The sequence below is a fragment of the Grampus griseus genome (genome assembly GCF_964374135.1).
Source record: "Grampus griseus genome assembly, chromosome: 18".
Classification (NCBI taxonomy): domain Eukaryota; kingdom Metazoa; phylum Chordata; class Mammalia; order Artiodactyla; family Delphinidae; genus Grampus; species Grampus griseus.
The window spans coordinates 32,500,905-32,522,143 of record NC_139012.1 but is presented as its reverse complement, the minus strand read 5'-3'; the positions used below and the strand labels follow the sequence as shown (position 1 = coordinate 32,522,143).

The 21,239-nt window shown below is 35.6% G+C and overlaps 1 protein-coding gene and 1 pseudogene across 3 annotated transcripts in view; both read left to right on the top strand.

Annotated features, from left to right (window-relative positions):
• The window catches only part of PIBF1 (progesterone immunomodulatory binding factor 1), a 212,244-nt gene that overhangs the window by 70,896 nt on the left and 120,109 nt on the right, over positions 1-21,239 (top strand). For both annotated transcript variants that reach the window (XM_082675882.1, XM_082675883.1), the window contains exon 10: positions 1,858-1,956. In XM_082675882.1, coding sequence (XP_082532008.1) covers positions 1,858-1,956 — 99 coding nt within the window. The remainder of the gene's footprint in view (positions 1-1,857; positions 1,957-21,239) is intronic.
• Positions 17,820-21,124, top strand: LOC309835727 (rab GDP dissociation inhibitor beta-like; annotated as a pseudogene). Its single transcript has 3 exons — positions 17,820-17,864; positions 19,256-20,176; positions 20,513-21,124. The product of its transcript is annotated as a rab GDP dissociation inhibitor beta-like (transcript).

The window sequence follows — 21,239 nt, the reverse complement described above, 5'->3', positions numbered from 1 at the left end:
ATTTGAGAAATGAAAGTTGTGACCAATTTTGGATGGTTTACTGACTAAAATATATAGATTCTCTAGGGATGAAAAATATATAAATGTTTAATATACTTTGAGAACTTCATTCTATCTATAAAATTAAAAATTTCATGTTTCAGTTAATTTGAGAATAGTAGAATATTTCTGAAGGTGTTTGCAGTCAGGATGATATCAGAAAATAATGACTTGCTATTTTGTGATATCTAACTTAAAATGTACCTGCACTTAGATAATAGTGTACAAAAGTTATTTTCTTTTTAATAAGAGTTATCTATATTCCAGTTTTTTAAAATTATTTTATTTCTGGCTCATAAGCTATTTTACTGATGAATCTCTATTGGCTGACATATTCTAAGTTTTAAAATTGTTGTTAGCATCACCATACAAAAGATGACTTTGAGCACTGCCACAGCAAGTATGACCACTAAATATTTCTACCTAATAGTTATTAGATAGATTTACTCAAACTGTGTGGATTTTCATGGCTCCCTACTGACATTCTCCATCAGTAATAAAAACCAAATCTAATATCCAATCCAGTTCTTTATGGGAGATAGGTTGATGTGATGTAAAAAACACTTACATTGGAGTAAGACATAGCTGGGCTCAAATTATGGCTTTAACACTTCAGCTGTGTGACTTGGGCCTAGAGATTTAAGCCCTCTAAACTTCAGTTTATTCAGCTGTAAAGCAGCTTAGAAAGTATAACATCAAGGATTTGTAGGGATTAAGTGAGCACAATCATTTATGTTATACTCCAAATTTATTTATGTTATAACTGTTAGAGAAGAGGATTTTCAAAAAAAATTAAGTGACTCTGAAAGAAGAGTTACTGTTGGTATTTTTCTTGATTCAAACTTCCACTTTGATTAAAAAACAAACAGGATTTGATCTTTGAGGGCCCATATCTGTCTGTATCAGTCCTAATTACTCACTATTGTTACCTTCCACCTTTTGGACATTCCCCTTAACTGTCACTCAATGTATCGTTCTGTCAATTTCAGTTCCTGCTGTCATCAGCACTGTAAGTGGATGACTCATAGTCTGACCTCATACTTCCTTGAGCCCTGCATGAGTATTGACCTTCATCTCAGCTCTTTCATATAGCTACTCTAATGTCACACCTTGCATCTTATGAACTAAAATTCCAGGGCTGAAGACACTACTCTACCTCTGAATCACTGTTCTCTGACAGCAATCTCTAGTTTTCCATCTTGCCTGTACAACCACTTCCACTTAATCTGTTAGTTATCTTATCAGGACTTCAAGTCCTTTGTCCCTTACTTTCTCCTAATCTCAGTCCTTTTGTGTTCCCTTCTCTTTCCTTCCTCTCCATGTGAGACCCAGGGTCTATCAGTTTAGCTGTTCTCCTGCTTTTGTCCCAAACTTCATTTCCATTTGGATTCCTGTGATCTCTATATCCCTCATTATAACATTTTATATTGCATTTATTAACTTCTCAAAACCTCAGCTCTCTTGTGGATAATATGTTGGTAATTATACCTACCTCATTAGATTGTGGTAAGAATTAAATAAGTTGCTATAAATACAGACTGTTTACCCTACCTTCCCTTCGACCCTTGTGGAGAATAATTGTGGAGAAAGGTAACATGACATTTAGAGAGTAGACCATGTTTGTACTTACACTGCTGTGTGCTGCTAGAGAAACTCACCAAGCCAGGCACATTTGTATAATATACACTGTGGGACACCAGCCCTTAGGGTGTCCCTGAGATTATCAGTTAGTCCAATTCCAAGCAAGCCCATTTATGAGTCTTTAAAAGATGGATACTTGTGTAGTCGGAATAACTGAAGTGTACATTTACACTTTAGAAACCTCCGAGAAGCAAGGGATAATGCTGTGGCTGAAAAGGACAGAGCAGTGATGGCTGAGAAGAATGCTCTAGAAAAACATGATCAGCTCTTAGACAGGTAAGCATCCTGAAAATAGAAATGTTAAGACTCTTCGATTTTTGTTCCTGTTACTCTTTCTTTTAGAATATATTTTTTTAATAGAAGTTTAATTTTCATTTCAGTTGAAGTGTAATTTACATGTGATAATTTACATATGTAATAATTGCATATATTGAAACAAGATAGAGAAGAGTTTCCTTATACCCCTTTGGTCAGTCTGAACTACCACCCATCAAGAGGCAAACACTTTGTGATTTCTCTCACCATAGCTTAGCTTGTTCTTCATGGACTAAAAATAAATGGAATTGTACAGTATGTACCCTTTTGTGTCTAGCTTCTTTCACTCAACATTATATGTTTTCATCCATTTTATGTTGTATCAGAAGTTCATTTCTTACTGTTGCTGGGCATAAATATACCACAGTTTGTTTATTCATTCACTTGTCAATGGACGTTTAGTTTGTTTTCAGTTTGGCGCTATCATGAATAAAGCTGCTATGAAAATTTTTATACAAGTCTTTTTGTGGGTATATGTTTCTGTTTCTCTTGGATAAATACCTAGGAGTGGAACTGCTAATCATCGAGTAGATGAATGTTTTACTTTAAAAGAACCTGCCGGACATCTCCAAGGTGATTGTACCATTGTATACTCCCCAGTTTATTTTTCAAAAACCTATATTTTCTGGTTCATGTCTGTTGGAGGGAGGGGAAGAGAGAGAGTAATTTGTCTTTAATTAATCAATAGAAAATATATTTAATAACCTAGTTAAAAGGAAAATCACTGATGAGTATTAAAGTAAATATCGTTACCTCATCAAACAATGTATTTTAGTGGTTCAACTACATGCAGAGTAAAGAGAGTGGTTACCTTTTTTTTTTTAACTTTTTATTTTGAAACACTTTCAGACAGAAAAGTTGCTAAAATAGTACAGAAAAGTTTTCATGTACCTTTCACATACTGGTAAACTTTGAAAATAAACTTTGAAGATAATCTCAGTGGGTCTTTTAATTGTTAAATGAAGATTAATTTGTGGTTTAAGCAATACATGGAACTAATAATTCAAGCAAGTTTTCACATAATTAAACTATTGCTAATCCTCTAGAATGTCAAAATCTTTTAGAATGGTCCAAATTGTTATACTTCTGAATTCACATCAACCTTATAAACTTGACTCATGGAGAAATTCTAATAAATGTAACAATGAAGAAATCTTTTCTATAATGTGAAAGTATGTCTAATTCTAAAGATCTTAATATAAAATTAAACATTTATAAACCAGCTGCTTTTATTAGCGTGCTGTTGCAACCTATCTTAAAATTATCTTTTATTATGTATAATCCTTCTGTTTATAAATCTATATCATGTCCACTAAAGATTTACTTAGCTCCTTGTTGTTGTTTTTGAATGTGATATATTTAGTAATGGCTCTAGAATAATATTTATGGACCAACTAACAAGCTTTAAAAGAAAGAGTAAGTAAACCAGAACTTATATTCACGCAAAATTTCATAACTTGCTAACTTGGTATGTGGTTGTGAGTTTGGAGAGAGAAGGATAGTAAATGTGGCCTTAAAATTGGCTGCTTATACTAAGCTCTGTAATGTCCTACACTCTGAATCTAAAATCCTTCTTATCCTACTTGTTCACACACTAGCAACTGGGTATTTATCCTGAAAGCCATGCGATACTTTAATATCTTCTGAATTACAGAGAATTCAGTCATTTAATGTTTGTAAAGCACATTAGAACAGTGTCTTGCACATAGTAGTTCTACAGAAATTATTGGTATTATAGAAAAATTTGCTGAGTTAATTCTGCTTTAACTAATGGAATTTTTGCTCTTAATTCCTTGAAGTGATAGTAAAACTTTTCTTATTTGGAGCCTAATTTTCATCCAACCTTAAAAAATTAGGACAGTTTTAAAATCAGGACAAAGAAGGAAAAAAAGAAAATGTTTCTAGACACACTAGAAATAACCTATGAGCAGCAAATAGTGTTAGTGCTCAGAACTTTAAAGCACATTATAGGACCAAGGATTTATTGAAAAAATGAGAATAATGTCTGGAATCTAAAACTCAAAATAAGCTTGGACTTTAATAAGATGCCTAAAACAGCTAAATGTACTTATCTGTTTTTTGAGCTACAATATTAAAGTAAAGGGGAAAATCCCCATGCTTAGGGTTATAATGTTGCTAGATGATTTCAAAAAAGTAAGATTCTAGATATCCCCACAATTTAATTTTTCCTTAATTACTCTATAAACTTATTACAATTCATGTCAATAATTTCAAAAGACTTTTAGTGAAACTTGACCAACTGACTCTAAGATTCTTTTTCAGAATCGCTGTGGCTATGCTTGTGCCTACTCTTGTACGTTTACTCTTCCACATGAATTTTTGTAGTTATATTTTTCATGTTAATACCTTTCATCCGTCCAGAGTTCATTTGGGGGTATGGTGTAGATAGAGAACGAATTTTATTTTATCTTGCTCACTATTAAGTTAACTGTACATTTAATGGCATCCAAATAAAAATACCAGCAAGATTTTTTTCTGCTTAATCTACACTCTAACTTTCTCTTGTGTTGGGTGGTATGGGAGTAGCACAGGCCTTTTGGGATCCTGGAAAGGGTAAGTGAGTTAGGGATGTATTTGGATTAAGTGGTTTTCAGTCACTTCTGTTTACAGTTAAATTATTGCTAGCCATTTCTGAGTATCAGTGGCTTCCAGGAATATTCTTATTACCCACTGTGCAACATAGGTTGTGAGAGATAGGAATGTGTCTCGGGTACCCATTACTGGAACCAGGGATTATTGACCTTCTTTCTTGGTGGAGGGATAAGCAAGATGCAATCATTTATCCTTTATTTGGAGGGGAAGCCCTGGCAGTCCTCTGACCAGTGGATACTTAAACTTCTTACTGATGTGGTGGCTTCTCGAATCTTCATAGGGTTTTTTTTCCCCAGCTTTACTAAGGTGTAATTGACAAATTAAATTGTAAGGTATTGAAAGTGTACAATGTGATGATTTGATATACACATACATTGTGAAAGGGTTCTCCCCTCATGGAGTTAATTGACACATCCACCACCTCACATATTTACCTTTTTTTTTTGGTGGGAACATTTATGGATTTAAGGTCTCTCATAACAAATTTCAATTATACGCTACAGTGTTATCAACTGTTGTCACTGTGTTATACATTAGATCCTCAAACATTATTCATCTTACAGCAGGATTTTTTTTAACCAGACGTATCAAATCTATGGTTCATATGAAAAAATTAAAGATATTTCTTAAATAATAAGACTTGAAAGTCGAAATTACTCCTTGATCCATGGGCTGCAGAATCGATGTGTTAGCAGGCATGAAAACAACATTCATCTCATTGTACATCTATCCTCAGAGCTGTTGGTTAACTAAACACATTGTCATTGAGCAGTAATATTTTAAAAGGAATCTTTTTTGTTTTTTGAGCAGTAGGTCTCAACAGTGGGCTTAAAGTATTCAGTAAAACCATGTTGTAAACAGATGTGCTGTCATCCAGGCTTTGTTGTTCCACTTATAGAACACAAGTAGAGTAGATTTAGCACAATTCTTAGGGCCCTAGGATTTTCAGAATGGTAAATGAACATTGGCATCAACTTAAAGTTACCAGCTTCATTAGCCCCTAACAAGAGAGTCAGACTGTCCTTTGAAGATTTGAAACCAGGCATTGACTTCTCCTCTCTAGCTATGAAAGTCCTAGATGGCATCTTCTTCCAATAGAAGGCTGTTCCATCTACATTGATAACTTGTTTACTGTAGGCATCTTCATTAATTATCTTAGCTAGATCTTGTGGATAACTTGTTACAGCTTCTACATCATCACTTGCTGCTTCACCTTGTGTTTAAGTTTTATGTTATGGAGATGACTTCTTTCCTTAAGTTTCATGATCCCATGAACCAGCCTCTTCAAGGTTCAAACTTTGCTTCTGCAGCTTCCTTACCTCTCTTAGCTTTCAAAAAATTGAAGAGACTTAGGGCCTTTCTCTGGATTAGGCCTGGCTTCAGGGAACGTTGTGGCTGGTTTGGTCTTCTATCCAGACCACTAAAACTTGCTTCATATCAGCAGTAAGGCTGTTTTGCTTTCTTCAGTCCTGTGTTCACTGGAGTAGCACTTTTAATTTCCTTCAAGAACTTTTCCTTTGCATCCACAACTTGGCTAACTGTTAAGCACAAGAGGCCTAGCTTTCAGGCTATATTGACTTTCAACATGCCTTCCTCGCTAAGCTTAATCATTTCTAGCTTTTGATTTAAAATGAGAAATGTGTGACACTTCTTTTCACTTAAACACTTTGGAGGCCATTGTAGGGGTACCGGTTGGCCTAATTTCAGTATTGTTGTGTCTCAGGGAATAGGGAGGCCCAAGGAGAGAGAGAGAGCCTGGGAAGATAGGCAGGGAATCTGTACATGACCTTAAATGCTAAGCTATGCAGTCTGGATGCCATTCTGTTGAATGACATGATCAGAGTTCTGTTTTAGAACAATTACCCGAGAAGAATGAGGAATGAAAGTAATACTAAACTGGTAACAGGAAGATAGTTCAGAGAACATTATAAATAGTTTGCTATCTTATATAGGCATGGTTCATGGCGCCCCCAAACAATTACATTAGTAACATGAAAAATCACTGATCCCAGATCACCATAATAAATAATAATGAAGTTTGAAATATTGTGAGAATTGCCAAAATATGACACAGATACTAAGTGAGCAAATGTTGGGAAAATGGCACTGATAGACTTGCTTGATGCCACAAACCTTCAATTTGTAAAAAAATGCAGCATGTGCGAAGTTCAATAAAGCAAAAGCACAATAAAAGGAGGTATGTCTGTATAGGCTTGGAAGATTTTAATGTGGAGATACTATTCTACAGTAATGGAAGTTATATCTAGAATGTGATTTGTGATTATCTTATTTATAGAATCATGCTGGGTCTGGGCACCGAAGCTCTAAACCAAAGGTCTTAAGAGGAAAATGACCAAACATATTCAAAAGATTAGAAAATGTCCTATAGTGTCAGGTTATAACTGTCTACAGATATTTGAAGTGTACTTTTCTCATGTGGTCAGGCCTAAAGTAGTAGAATTGGGACCACTGTGTATACATTACAAAAAAGGGTAAAGATAAACTTTCTAATAGGGATTTTCAAAATGCCTTGGCATCAAGTATATTCTTCATCATTAGAAGTGTGCAGGCATCAGCTGGCCAGGCATTCAGTAGAATTGTGTTTGTAAGCATCGAAGTATCAAGTGGGTAGCTTGATGAGTCTAAAGTCCCTTTTGATTCTGAAATTATCTGTAACAACAGCTCAAAAGAGTTGATACAATGGTGAACCCAAGCTGTTTTTGAGTGTATTTTTTTAATCTCTGCAGTTCACTTTTCCTGTTTTTTGTTTGTTTCAAAATAAAAATCTAGTATTTAGGACTATTATTTGAAAAAAACACTATATATTTTTTAAATATCCACTGGATTTTTAAAAAAATATTTATTTATTTGGCTGCATCGGGTCTTAGTTGCGGCACATGGGACCTTTTAGTTGCAGCATGCGGAATCTTTAGTTGCAGCATGTGGGGTCTTTAGTTGCAGCATGTGGGATCTAGTTCCCCAACCAGGGATCGAACCCAGGCCCACAGCATTGGGAGTGCATTGGGAGTGCAGAGTCCTAGCCACTGGACCACCAGGGAAGTCCCTCCACTGAATTTTTTTTGGGTATAGATTGCCTAAGAATATTTTGGGCATATCATGTATATTTTTTGTATATACTGAAACCCAAGGAAAAGTATTATTTTATTTTTCAGAGGTTGAGTTTTTAATACTCAGGTGTGTGATTCTGGTTTCCTTTGTGTCAAAATCAGAATAAACAGATGTATTTCAATCTTTACATGCATTGTGATTTCTGTGAATCATGCTTAAGTAAAGTCCAAGACATGTCTATACACAATTTTCTAGTCAGGTATAACTAATCTCAACTTTTTCATTTTGTTGAAAGTTTTACTTTATCAAATGCTTCATTTAATGATCAAACAACCTGTGTTATTATAAAGAGAAATGTAAGGAAGTGGTATGCCACTTTCAAACATGAATGAAAAAGGCTTTTTGCTGAAGGATTTTAATTTTCTACAAAAAATGGACTTTTCTCAGGCATATAAAAGACCTGTGTATGTCCCAATTCAAGTCCAACAATTCATTTAATAGTAAGTAACAAATACCCAGCTTTCATGAACAGGAACAGTTATTACCTCTTATTCTGTTGCTTTGAATCTCTGTAAGCACTCTGAGGATTCTTTCTGCCACAAAGGGGAAATTTTTAAACTCAATCAGTGTGACTAGAATAAATTTGAATACACTGTTACATCTGTGGGATCCTACAGAAGAGACCTATGTTTGAATCTAAAGTGTTAGCTTGTAATCCAGAATTAATTTTAATAGCTTTTTTTTTTCAGTTATAGTTGTTTTAATTTTTTTTTAAACTATGGTTTGATGTATTCGGAATAGTTTTTTCAGTTTGTTAAGTATTTTTAAATGAATATTACTTAAATTATGCTTTCATAATATTTAAATTATGTTTTCAATCCCTACAACTTCTCTGGTAATAATAGAATTTTGTCCTCATTTTTTCTCTTAGAAGACCAAAGTAAGGGGGAATAGATCTAGTGAGTAGATTGAGTTTATGTTATACTGGGCTAGTTTAAAGCTTGATATAGCAGCCAGCTGTCCTAAATTTCCATTCAGTGCTTTATCCCCCAGAGTAGAACAGTTCTGACATGCTTTTATTCTACCTTTTGTCATATTCTTATACTGTTTTATCTTTGTTTATCCGGTTTTTTAATCTTGCCTTGCTTCTTCAGCAGGCAAGTAAATGTTTGTGTCGTTTTCAATATAAACTTAATGGGATAAAGGATGTTGAGATTTGAAATAAAAGCTATAGTATTGTACTTAAACTTTGTTTACTTAATAAATTCTGTGATAATTTTATTCATATTATTCTTAGTTTTCATGGTTATGTAAAGTAATTCACATCATAATTGTTATTTGAATGCAGAAATTCTTGATTCTCAGTCCTATATTGTTATTCTTTTGACATACCTCTTTATGAAAGAAAAAATATACCATAAATTCGTGCTTCTTAAATAATTTTTAGTATTTGATTTTTTTCTTTGAAAATTTGCAAAATACTCTAATTATAAGCTACTCTAATGATTTTTCAGAGTTTATAAAATTATCTTTTGTTACTTGATTTCTCTTATTCTTTAAAATGTTCTATTTGCCTATTGGTTTGTTTCATTTATATTGAAATAGTCTAGCCCCATGTTCTCAAATTTCTCTTGGCTTTTAAGCCGCTGTTCCATCTGACATATATTTGTCCACTTATATAGGATATCTCAAGCTGGTCTCATTACATCCTAAGTTACCACAATTGACTCTATTCCTTTCCTAATAAAGGCTTTGGAAATAGTAGTACATAATGTAGTATACATGAGAGCATTAAGAAATTTATTACTGAGGTGAAAAATATCTGTTCCTTCTCAGTCTAGACACAAACCTTTGAAAGGAACCGATAAGAAACACCCATATTCAGATCACAACGTATGGATTTTGTTTTATCCACCTCTCATCTATCTTCCTTTTTCTTTATTAGGTATTGGTCTGATCTGACATTCCTTGCCCCACCAGAAACAATGGCCCAGGGTGTCCTTTAACCATTCATGAATAATTTGTTGCTTATAATTGGGCTTACATGGCACTGCTAGTTCTGAAGTGATACACCTATTCTCCTCCACTTCAAAAGAATGTATCTTTTTTTTTTTGCCACATCTTATTTAATTATGAATAAATTCAGAGATGTGTGTTGTATTTATAATTGAACCATTCTGCATTCATGTTCTCAAACATAATATAAACTTAAGTCTCTAATATTCCCATTATTTTCCAGATGGGAAAGAAAAACCTCATGAAACTTGGAAAATAAATTTTTTGCAAAAGAATGTATCTTGAATATTTTTGTGCAGCGAGTCAAAATACACACATACGCAAAGCAATTAGATATTGTTTTCTGTCAGTCTTTTTTTCTCAAAGAAGGACTGGTGGCTTCTGTGGCCAAAAAGGATATTTACTCTATATCAGGAGAATTAATGATGGATGCCAATATTGTTAACCTGCAAGTCCATGGGGTAGAACATCTTTATACAGTAATAGACTAGAGTTATCAGCATATTTTGTTGTTTAGGTGGAACAATTGAGGTAGAGAAGGCTGTTTTCATACCTACCGATTTAAACCTCTTCTCTCCTCAATCCTGAATAACTCTCAATGGCCGTCACTCTCAGGAGATCAATTCACTGTTGATCTTATAAAATCAAAGCTGTGCTCCAGCATTCTATCTTGGTCCTTACTCTTTTTTAACTTCTTATTTCAAATTTCATGTGTGCACAAAAGCTACAAGAATGATGCAAAGAATTCCTTTATATCTTTTATCTAAATTCACCCCTTTTTAACATTTTGCTACATTTGTTTTATCATTTTTATTCTCTCTCTCTTTCTCTTTCTCTCCCCTCACCCCACACATTATTTTTTTTCTGAATAGTTTAGTAGACTGAATGCATCATATACTCTTGCCTCTTCAAGGTTTATTTTCTAGGAATAAGAATATTCTCTTATATAACCACAGTACACTTATCAAATTCAGGACAACATTGATAATAATACTTTTATCCATTTTTGTCAGTTGTCTGAATGATATCTTTTTATAACAGTTTTTTTTCTGGCACAGCATCCCGTCCAGAATTATGTTCTGCTTTTAGTTATCACGCCTCTTCAGTCTCTTTTAATCTGAAACAGTTCTTCAGTTTTTCTTTTCTATTTTGTTTTCATGACATTTGATTATTTTTATGTTGGATCATATACACATATATGTCTCTTCCTTCTGGGATCTCTCCTTCTCAGCTTTAACTGTCACTTTAGGGAATGATCAACAGTGTTTTTAAACTCAAACCATACCTTTCCTTGTGTTTTGTAAACTTGTATTTCCAGCTACGTGATTGGCATTTTTATCTCAGTGTTTTTCTGGGACTTTAAACTCAGTATTTGTGAAACAAACTCAGCTTCCTCTCACATTTACCCTTCCCAAGACAGAACGTGGCTTCAGCTGACTTCAAGTCAGTAAACTATACTGCCATTTTTAAGTCATTTCTGTTTGAACTTTCATAATAATAATCCTTTCCTCTTGCTCCTGTGTGTAGGTTTGTCAAATTTCATAGCTTCTCCCCCTATAGTATCTCTAAAATCCTCTGCACTCCTGCTGGCAGTCATCCTGGGTCAGCTTCTCGTTACTTCTTGACTGGGGTCATGCTGTAATTGTGTACGATAACCTCTCAATTCGTTGCTCCATCTTTCCCCCTCGCTTAATCCTCTTGCTCAGACCTTTTCTTCCTGCCATAGTTTTGCATCCTAACATCATCATTTGCCAAGACACTTGAACAAGAAAGCTGGTGGTTCACAACTACTTTTTTTTCCGCACTCTCCTTCCCATTTATTCAACCAACAGGTTGTTTATTGATAACTGCCATGTGCCATTTGCTGTGCTAGATGTTGATGTACATAAATAAATCAATAAATGGGAGGTTGCCCCTGCTGAGAGTCAATTGAGGTAAATGGAAAATAAGCAAACAGATTCATAATTGTTATAATTATGTGTTTTGATGATTGCTATGAACTAGATTGTGTGAGGAGGAATAATGGCTCCAGCAGGGTATATCATGATAGGATAGTCCAGAAAGGCCTCTCTGAACACTTAAACTAAACAAATATCATGTTTTTTCTAATTCCTAAATACATCTAATCTTTTCCCACCTCTTAATCCCAGGTGCCACTGCTTTAGTCAAGTCTTTCTTTTCTCTTGCCTGAACTATTTATAATAGTCTCTGAACTATCTTGCCGCTTTCAGTTTAGTCCTATTTTCATCACTTATTCTTCCAGGGTAATTGTTCTAAAACTCAGAACCCTAATTATGTCATTCAGCAGAATGGCATCCATACAGCACACAGCTTAGCTCTTAGGGTCATTCACAGACTTCTGGCCTATCTTCCCAGTTGCAGATATTTCTTTTGCTTCTCCGCCATTTACTCAAGACAAACGGATCTCTTCAAGTTCTGTAAGTGTTTATATGGGTTCTTTGCTAGGAATGACCTTTTCTCTTCCCTTGCTCATGTATCTTACCATTCATCTACTAGGTAGATACCCATTCATTTGGTAAGAATGAAATCCATGATCATGTCTTCTATGCATACCTTAACTTCCTGTCAGAAAAGCTGAAGTCTCTTCTCTCTGTTTTCTAGCATTATATTATAATTGTGTGTTTGTTTACAAGTCTTTCCTCTGAAGTATTGGGGGTTTTTTTGAGGTCAGAGATTTCCTCTTCCCCATTTTTGCTTCTCTAGTAAGGTAAGGCCTCTAGTCAGTGTCTTTGATGTAAGTAATTCTCAACAAATATCAATTTCAGTTGATTAGAGCTTACCATGTTCATTTTGACTTACAACTTTCCATTATGAAGGCAGTTCAAGTGCTGAAAAGAGTGCCCAGGACTCGTCTTCATTTTACTGTATCAGTGGTTCCCAAATCTAGATGAATTTCAGTCACCTGGAGAGATTTTTTTTTTTTGGAAGACGTATTTTTTTGCCTCCCTCTACTCCTAGTATCTAGTGTACTTCCTACAAAACCCCCCAAATAATCCTAAACTATCCATTCATCGAATATGTGTTTGAGAAACACGACAACAGCTTTTGAAAACACTTGTAAGCTATAAGTTCTAAAGAAATGCTAGTTATTACTGTCTATCACTATGCCCTTCTTGGTGCCTTAACCAGTAATCTCAAAGAAGATGTAAGCTTCTTCTCGAAGGCTAATGCCCTAAGTACCCTAAGATTTGAAAGAACTTGAGCAACTGTTGGTTATCTTATTAAAACATTGTTATCAGACCAAGGCCAGAAGACAGGAAGTAAACAAATGTCCCTATGCTCTGAAACACTGAAGAGGAAAGATTCTAGAACTATATACATCAGTAAACTTGAATGTAGCCCACTATGAACATTCTAAAACAGATCATTAAACAGATAGTGAGCATTTAGAAATGGAAATGGTGAAAACCAGAAGTCACCATTAGTTAACTATTAAGTCTTGACAAACTACTTTTACTTCTTTTTTTTTTTTTTGAGGTATTTACTAGAATTTCTAGAGAAGAGTGCCAGTGATAGAAGGTATCTCAATTTCAGCAAAACATTTTATTAAGATTGTCTTTGTAGAGACATGGGAATTGTGAAATTAATAACACTGTAAATAAGTAATGAATTGAAAGCAGTTTAAATATCAGTTTCAAAGAATGTTGATTAGTAGATCAACCTAGAGGGACATTACTGATGAAATGTTTACAGGCTTTTTACTTAATTCTTAACCTGCCATTGGTTAAATCATATTGGTTAAACCTAGATTTCTCAGTGAGCCCAGTGCGTAATTCTCTTCAAATTTCACACTTTAGACAGACTTTCATTCAGTAAATAAATTTAGTGAATTGTGCACCTTGTACCTGTCACATACCCCATTTTGATATCCCTCTTTCCATTCTCAGTGATTAACAGGGAAGTAACTATAAGTTAGCCAGTATTGCATAAAATCATAGGCTAGGAAACTCTGACCTATGATTTAAAGAAAAATTTGTTTTTAAGGGAACTCTGAAATGTTAAGTTGATGGAGGACTTCTAAAAATGAAGATTTTGTAAGAGCATTTTTAGGATTTTCTCTGTTTGAATATTATATGGATGAAAATAAAATGAAGAAGATACTCTCATCTCCACTGGAAACTAAGGGAAGCCTCAATATGGTGTCATAAATTTCAAAGAATTTTGGTCAGAAACAGTGTAACCAGAACACTCTACAATTTAGCAGGTAGAGTACAGTGAGGTGGATAGTATACAGAGGAAATTCTGTGCAGCTCCTGGAACTCTGCAATAGAACTTTCTGTAATAATGGAGATATTCTTTATCTGCCCTATCCCATACAGTAGCCACCAGCCACGTTGGGCACTTGAAGTTTAGCTAGTGTAGCTGAGAAACTGAATATGTTTTATTTTAATTAACTTAAATTTAAATAGCTACTTGTGGCTTCAGGCTCTTATTATATTAGACAGCTTAGCCCTAAAGTGAAGGGGTAAAAGCTGGAAATTTCAACCTCTTTCTCCATCATATATCTGCAGGAATGCCAGGCTAGAGGAGAGGCTGTTTAGTTGTGCTGTATCTTTTTTCCTTTGGTGTGATTTAGATTCTCAACCAAGAGTGATGGGGTTTGTATTAAAGCAAACCAAATAGATGTAAAACAGATAAATTGCAGAGAAGAATGCTTGCTGTTCCATAGTTTGAATGGGGGTTATGTAAAAGCTGAGGGGTTATGATGAAATTTGTAGTCTAAACTGACTTTTTACCAATATGACTAACTCTCCCAGAAAGAGAGAAATAAATACAAAATATGAGAGACAAGGCTTAGAACTATAAACTTCCAATCCCATAAACTTGACCATGGGTAAAAGTATTTGGAGAAAATACAAACATAAGCTTCCAGACTTGGAACCTCAGCTTTCTCCCCACCTTTAAGCAAGGAAATTGCTGACCAGATAATATTTTCCTAGTCCTCCAGTTCGTTGGATAATGGAACAATCCAAACAATGTTTTGTTAAACAGGAAAGAGGCAAAATGAAGGCTTGGCTAGAACTGCCTTCATTCAAAGATTATTAAGTGATGGGGTGGGGGGCGGTTCAGGGAAGACAAGTATGAGATATATGTAAATATTTTTTTAAGTGGAAGGAAGGAGACAGCAGGAGTCCTATAAAAGCTGCAGAAGATAAAGAGAACATTTTAAAAGATCTATGCTAGGAATCTAGAAAGATTTTATAGATTATAACCTATTCACAACTAAAAGAATTTAAGAAAGCACAGAACTCTTTGAAACCAAAGACTTTGCAAAAGAATAAGATGGAAGGTGACTGGCAAAGTTAAAGAAAAAGATTACATAGAAAAATGACATACAAAACTTACAAAGGAATTAAAGAGAAAAAGGGGGGGTAGGGAGATCCAGAAAACTGAATTAAGGGGGGGGGTTTATAAAGCAGAAACAAATCAAAAAAAGAAAAGAAAAAGCAACAAAGAAGTGATGCAAATGGTTAGAGAGGAGGTATTAGACATGGAGAACAGACAACACATATCCACATTCAGAAAATTAGTGTGTCAATGGAAGAAAACAAAATGAAAGAGGAAAAAAATATTTAGAGATACAATAAAAGAAAATTCTTTCTGAAATTTATCAGAACTCACCACATTCTGGGTGGTGTGAAGAGGATGGGAAATAGCAATGTAGTAAATCCAATTGAAGTTATTGAATATGAACATTAAAGGAACATTATTAGAAGCATCTGGGCTGGATAAGTAAGTCATTTGCTAAGGAAAAATTGCAGGTTGAGCTTAAGTTTCTCCTCCATAACTTTATACTTTATTTATTCATTTAGCAGTATTTATGAACAACCTGCTTTAAGCAAGCACTTTAACACTGGGATTGAAGGTTTAACAGTGGTCTCTGTCTCAGTGGAATTTACGTTCCTATGATGTAAATCAACACATATAAATAAACGACAAAATAAAGAAGATAATTTTAGAAAGTAACAATTATTTGAGAGAAATAAAACAAGAGTGTGATTCAGGTAAGTGAGACTATGTGAGGGGTGACATTTTCTGCCTCCTGAGTGATGAAAACTCACTAGTCATGTGAGGACTCAGGAAGCCTCTTACCCACGTGGCATTCCTGAAAAACCTACTTGAGATGGTAACCTCACTAACCAAAGAATCAAAGAACTCATTAAAAAAAAAAAAAAAAAGAACTCATGAATTGAGATGTCAAGGTATAAAAGAACTGGCAGTGAATATTTAATGTAAAATTAAATCTCAGTAACTATTGTCATTCTGCTTTCAGAACACATTGTAATCATAATTGTTATGGGGAAATTACAACATAAAAATAATAATTTAACATAAGTAGAGGCAAAAATAGCAACTTGCAACTAAAATTAGAGAATTGATGGTAAGAGGAAATAGTGTGTATATAATATACTTAATATTGTATAATTATAATTTCCTCAAACTTCATAAGAATTAGTGGTTTTATCAAGAAATATCTATTTAAACATATTAGTCAGGAAACAAAACATTAGTTAAACTGTAAACAGATGATATCCTTTGTATATTGCCAGAGGAGAGGGAAGAAAAAAGAAAGCACAGACCTTATAACAAAAGATAGATAACAAAGCAAACAACAAAGAAGCAAAACACAGAAAATATAAATTTGTAAGACGGCAGACGACCAATTGTGTCTTTTCTGACAACAGTTGTAAATGTGATGAACTCACTATTATACAAGAAAAGAAATACAGTTTGGGTCAAAAACTATATTCTTTTCACAATAAGTGACTCTGGATGTATAAAGATGAAAAAATGAAAAATGACACAGGATCTAAATCTCTTCTGCAATAAATATTTATTAAAATTTGTTTTAATAATTCAGGATCTTGAGACTCCCTTTGTCATGACTATGTATACACAACGAAGTGCTCCAGAGCATTTATGCGTCGAATTTGCCACAGGGAAAGTGCTGATTGTCCCACTTACAGCCCACACCCAGACTGCTCGCTGTTGCCAGGGATCATTTAAAACATGGTTTGAGGGTAGGGATAGTTTCTAGATAAAATTCCTAGATAAAGGGGAGTGCCAACAGTTACTATAATGAACTGTTTACTACACTTCCTGATCGATAAATAATTGATGAAATAGGAAATAAAGCTCAGAAAATTTAAACAAACTGGAATCATGTTGTTAATTCATAAGCACTTTTTCACTGAATTCAGCTTAAGGGTCACATTAAAGTTATGATCAAAGATACAGTTCAGTATGTGGCTTATTAATTAGCTTAGAGAGAATGTGTGGTAGTGAGATCAAGGTTTCAGGTCCATTCACCTTGCAGACCTTTTTTTTTCTTTTTTCTTTTTTTTGCAAAGGTGAGTGGAGGGGGATGAGTGGGGTCTATGATCTTTTCTAAATCTAGCCAGCTGCGTCAGAAATGTGTAATTTGGGGTCACAAGCAGAGAGAGTAGATAGAATCAGTACAAATATCTAAGTATTACTAGAAAAAGAACTCAAGTACATGTCCTCCTGGTGACTGATCAATAATGTTGTGTTTGTAAATGAAAGAAAACACTTTATTATATATCTGCACATTTTTTAAGATGCTTTCTTAGAAATCCAGAGTCATAGGTGGTCAGTCATTATGCATATGAATTGAATCACAGAGAGTGTGTGTGTGTGTGTGTGTGTGTGTGTGTGTGTGTGTTTGTACAGCTTTCTTTATAGGCTGCTGCTCTGTTGCTGAGGGGGAAATTTTCATAGATTTACATTTGGTAAATATATCCACGTCCAAAAAAAGATGTGTAAAATATTGGAATGCCAGCTGACTAAATCAACTCATAAAAACTTCAGTTAAAAGTAAGATATTTTCCACGATTATTTTAAAATATGATGTTTACTGGAAGGAAAGTCCAGAGAATTACCACAGTTGAAGTGTGAGTGTATTTCTCCCACTTGTAAATGAGCTCTTATTTCCTACAGTGTATATTCTGGTCCACAATGAGTCATTTTCAACATGTTTCAATTTAACTCCTAATACATTTTTAAACTTGGCAGGCATATTTAGATGAACGTTACTTCCAGTTTTAGAGACTGCTTCTAAATTATACTTCAGTACTGCAGTCATTATGAAAAGTTCTTTCAGTAAAACGGAAACAGGATTGATTGGAAGTGTATGTTTTGAGGAATAAAAAAATGGTTGCCATGAATAAAAATCAGATAGTTAAGCTTTTAAAAATTTTGTTACTACGTAAACCCTCTTAATATTATATTAAAAAGTTGTAGTATAAGGTTCTTTTTATTGATAGAAGATACTTAGGAAAAAAATAAGATTTATTCTAGATAATAAAGTTAATATTTATTGATCTCTTACTATGCCTAGCACTTTTGTGTGTTAACTTTTTTAATACCCATATAATAGGTAGTAGTTTAGTTTCTATAAACCATTCAGGCTTTTTTTCTATTATAGTGCATGGAGCCTAATACATTTCTGGACATATAACTGGTGCTACATGAATGTTTGTAAAAGCTAATACTTTATAGAGAATTTTACATATTGCCAACTCTTAATAAGTATTTAATAATTACCTTTTATAAATTTATGCAATCCTGTAAATCTTATGAATCTTCTGGCAGATTTCAGTTGACCAAGCTGTCCATTGTTAACGATTTTAATATCTTAATTTTTATCATAATGATGTTTACACTGTGCCTTACTCTTTTTAACACTTTATTTTGTATTTAATTTAATTTATTGTTTTTGGCTGCGTTGGGTCTTCATTGCTGCACGCGGGCTTTCTCTAGTTGTGGTGGGCAGGGGCTACTCTTCGTTGCAGTGCATGGACTTCTCATTGCGGTGGCTTCTTGTTGTGGAGCACGGCCTCTCGGCACATGGGCTTCAGTAGTTGCAGCACACGGGCTCAGTAGTTGCGGCACATGGGCTCAGTAGTTGTGGCACACAGGCTTAGTTGCTCCGCGGCATATGGGATCTTCCCAGACCAGGGATCAAACCCGTGTCCCCTGCATTGGCAGGCAGATTCTTAACCACTGCACCACCAGGGAAGTCCGTAACACTTTAAAGATTCCCAAAAGTTTAGAGTTGGGAAAAACTTAGAGGTTATTGAAAACAGTCCACCCATTTAGCAGATGAGGAAACAAAATCCAAAGAGGTTATCTGACTTGTCCTGAGTTACACTTACTAGGAGCAGGGCTAGAAGTAGATACACGTTCTCTTTGTTCCCATCCAAGTTGTTCGTTCTGCCACACAATTGTGTCCTTCCATCAGTAAACAGTAAACAGCATATGAAGCACAACATGTGTGATGTTAAACAACATCAATAGGTACATCTTTTGCTCTCCAGTATGCATATTAAAAACAACAGGCTCTTCTCTTCCCGTCTGAGGTGGCAGCTGGCTCCCTCTTCGCCAGCTCCGTTTTCCCTCTGCTCCTGCTTCACTTTTCTCTCGGGCTGGCCCGGCCTGAGTGCTCCGCCCGCCTCCTCAGGGTGGCCGCCTAGCCCCCGACCCCTGGAGTGCTACGCCTTCTCCTTTCTCTGGGCTTCAGTCTGCACCCAGCCCCTCCGTGAATGAGGAGTACATGATCATGCTGGGCACCGGCCTGATGGAATGTATCCTGTCAGGTATAATGTCAGTGAATGGAAAGAAAGTTCTTCACATGGATAGAAACCCATATTAGGGAGGAGAGAGTGCATCATCTGTAACACCACTGGAAGATTTATACAAAAGATTTAAAATACCTGGAGCACCACCGGCATCAATGGGGAGAGGAAGAGACTGGAATGTTGACTTCATTCCCAAGTTCCTTATGGCAAATGGTCAGCTGGTTAAGATGCTGCTTTTTACACAGGTCATTCACTATCTGGATTTCCAAGTGACTGAAGGGAGCTTTGTTTGTAAAGGAGGAAAGATCTACAAGGCTCCTTCCACTGAAGCAGAAGCTCTGGCATCTAGCCTAATGGGGCGTTTGAAAAACGTCGATTCAGAAAATTCCTGGTGTATGTTGCCAACTTTGATGGGAATGATCCTAGAACTTTTGAGGGCGTTGATCCTAGGAAGATGGCAATGAGAGAGGTGTATAAGAAATCTGACTTGGGCCAAGATGTTATAGGTTTTACTGGTCATGCGCTGGCACTTTACAGAACTGATGACTGTTTATATCAACCATGTGGTGAAACCATTAACAGGATTAAACTTTACAGTGAGTCTTTGGCAAGATATGGCAAAAGCCCATACCTTCATCCACTCTACAGCCTTGGATAACTGCCACAGGATTTTCACAGCTAAGTGCTATTTACGGAGGTACATACGTGCTGAATAAACCAATTGAAGAAATCATTATGCAAAATGGAAAAGTGATTGGTGTAAAATCTGAAGGAGAGATTGCTCGTTGTAAGAAGCTCACCTGTGATCCCAGCTACTCCATCATCTTTGATCGAATAGAGAAAGCGGGCCAGAGACTTCCCTTGTGGTCCAGTGGTCAAGAATTCACCTTCCAATACAGGGGATGCGAGTTCGATCCCTGGTCGGGGAACTAGGATCCCACATGACGTGGGGCAACTAAGCCCGCGTGCCGCAACTACTGAGCCTGAGCCTACGCTCTCTGGAGCCCGAACGCCACAACTAGAGAACCCGAGCACCACAATTACTGAGCCCATGTGCCACAACTAGAGAGAAGCCCATGCACTGCAGCAAAGGATCCTGCATGCCACAAAGAATATCCTGCGTGCCACAGCTAAGACCCAACACAGCCAAATAAATAACTATTAAAAAAAAAGAAAAGAAAATTGGGCCAGGTGATCAGAGTCATCTGGATCCTCAGCCACCCCATCAAGAACACCAACAACGCCAGCTCCTGCCAGATCATTATTCCACAGAACGAAGTCAACCAGAAGTCAGATATCTATGTCTGCATGACCTCCTCCACACACAATGTGGCAGCACAGGGCAAGTACATTGCCATCGCTAGCACAACAGTGGAGACCAAGGAACCCGAGAAAGAAATCAGACCAGCTCTGGAGCTCTTGGAACCAACTGAGCAGAAATTCGTTAGCATCAGTGACTTCCTTGTACCAAAAGATTTGGGAACAGAGAGCCAGATCTTTATAACCCGTACATATGATGCAACAACTCACTTTGAGATGACCTGTGATGACATTAAGGGCATCTATAAGAGGATGATGGGATCTGAGTTTGACTTTGAGGAAATGAAGCAGAAGAAAAATGACATGTGTGGGGAAGACTGACAGTAGTACATGTTGCCAACTAATTAGGACATACTTAAAATTTGGCAAATGATGCATATTGTATGAAATCAATATTGTAAGGCCTGCTTTTGTAATCAAAACTGAGAGATTGCAGAGCACCATACCAGTAAATATTCCTCCCCTTTCTAATATCATGTATTAACTTGTTTTCATGGAGTGACTCTTCAGAATTGGCAGGTTCCCACATTTTGTTCAATTTAACCAATACCAGCTTATTTTTTCTAGTGAAGAATCAGTTTTAAAACGTCATACTGATACAGAGAA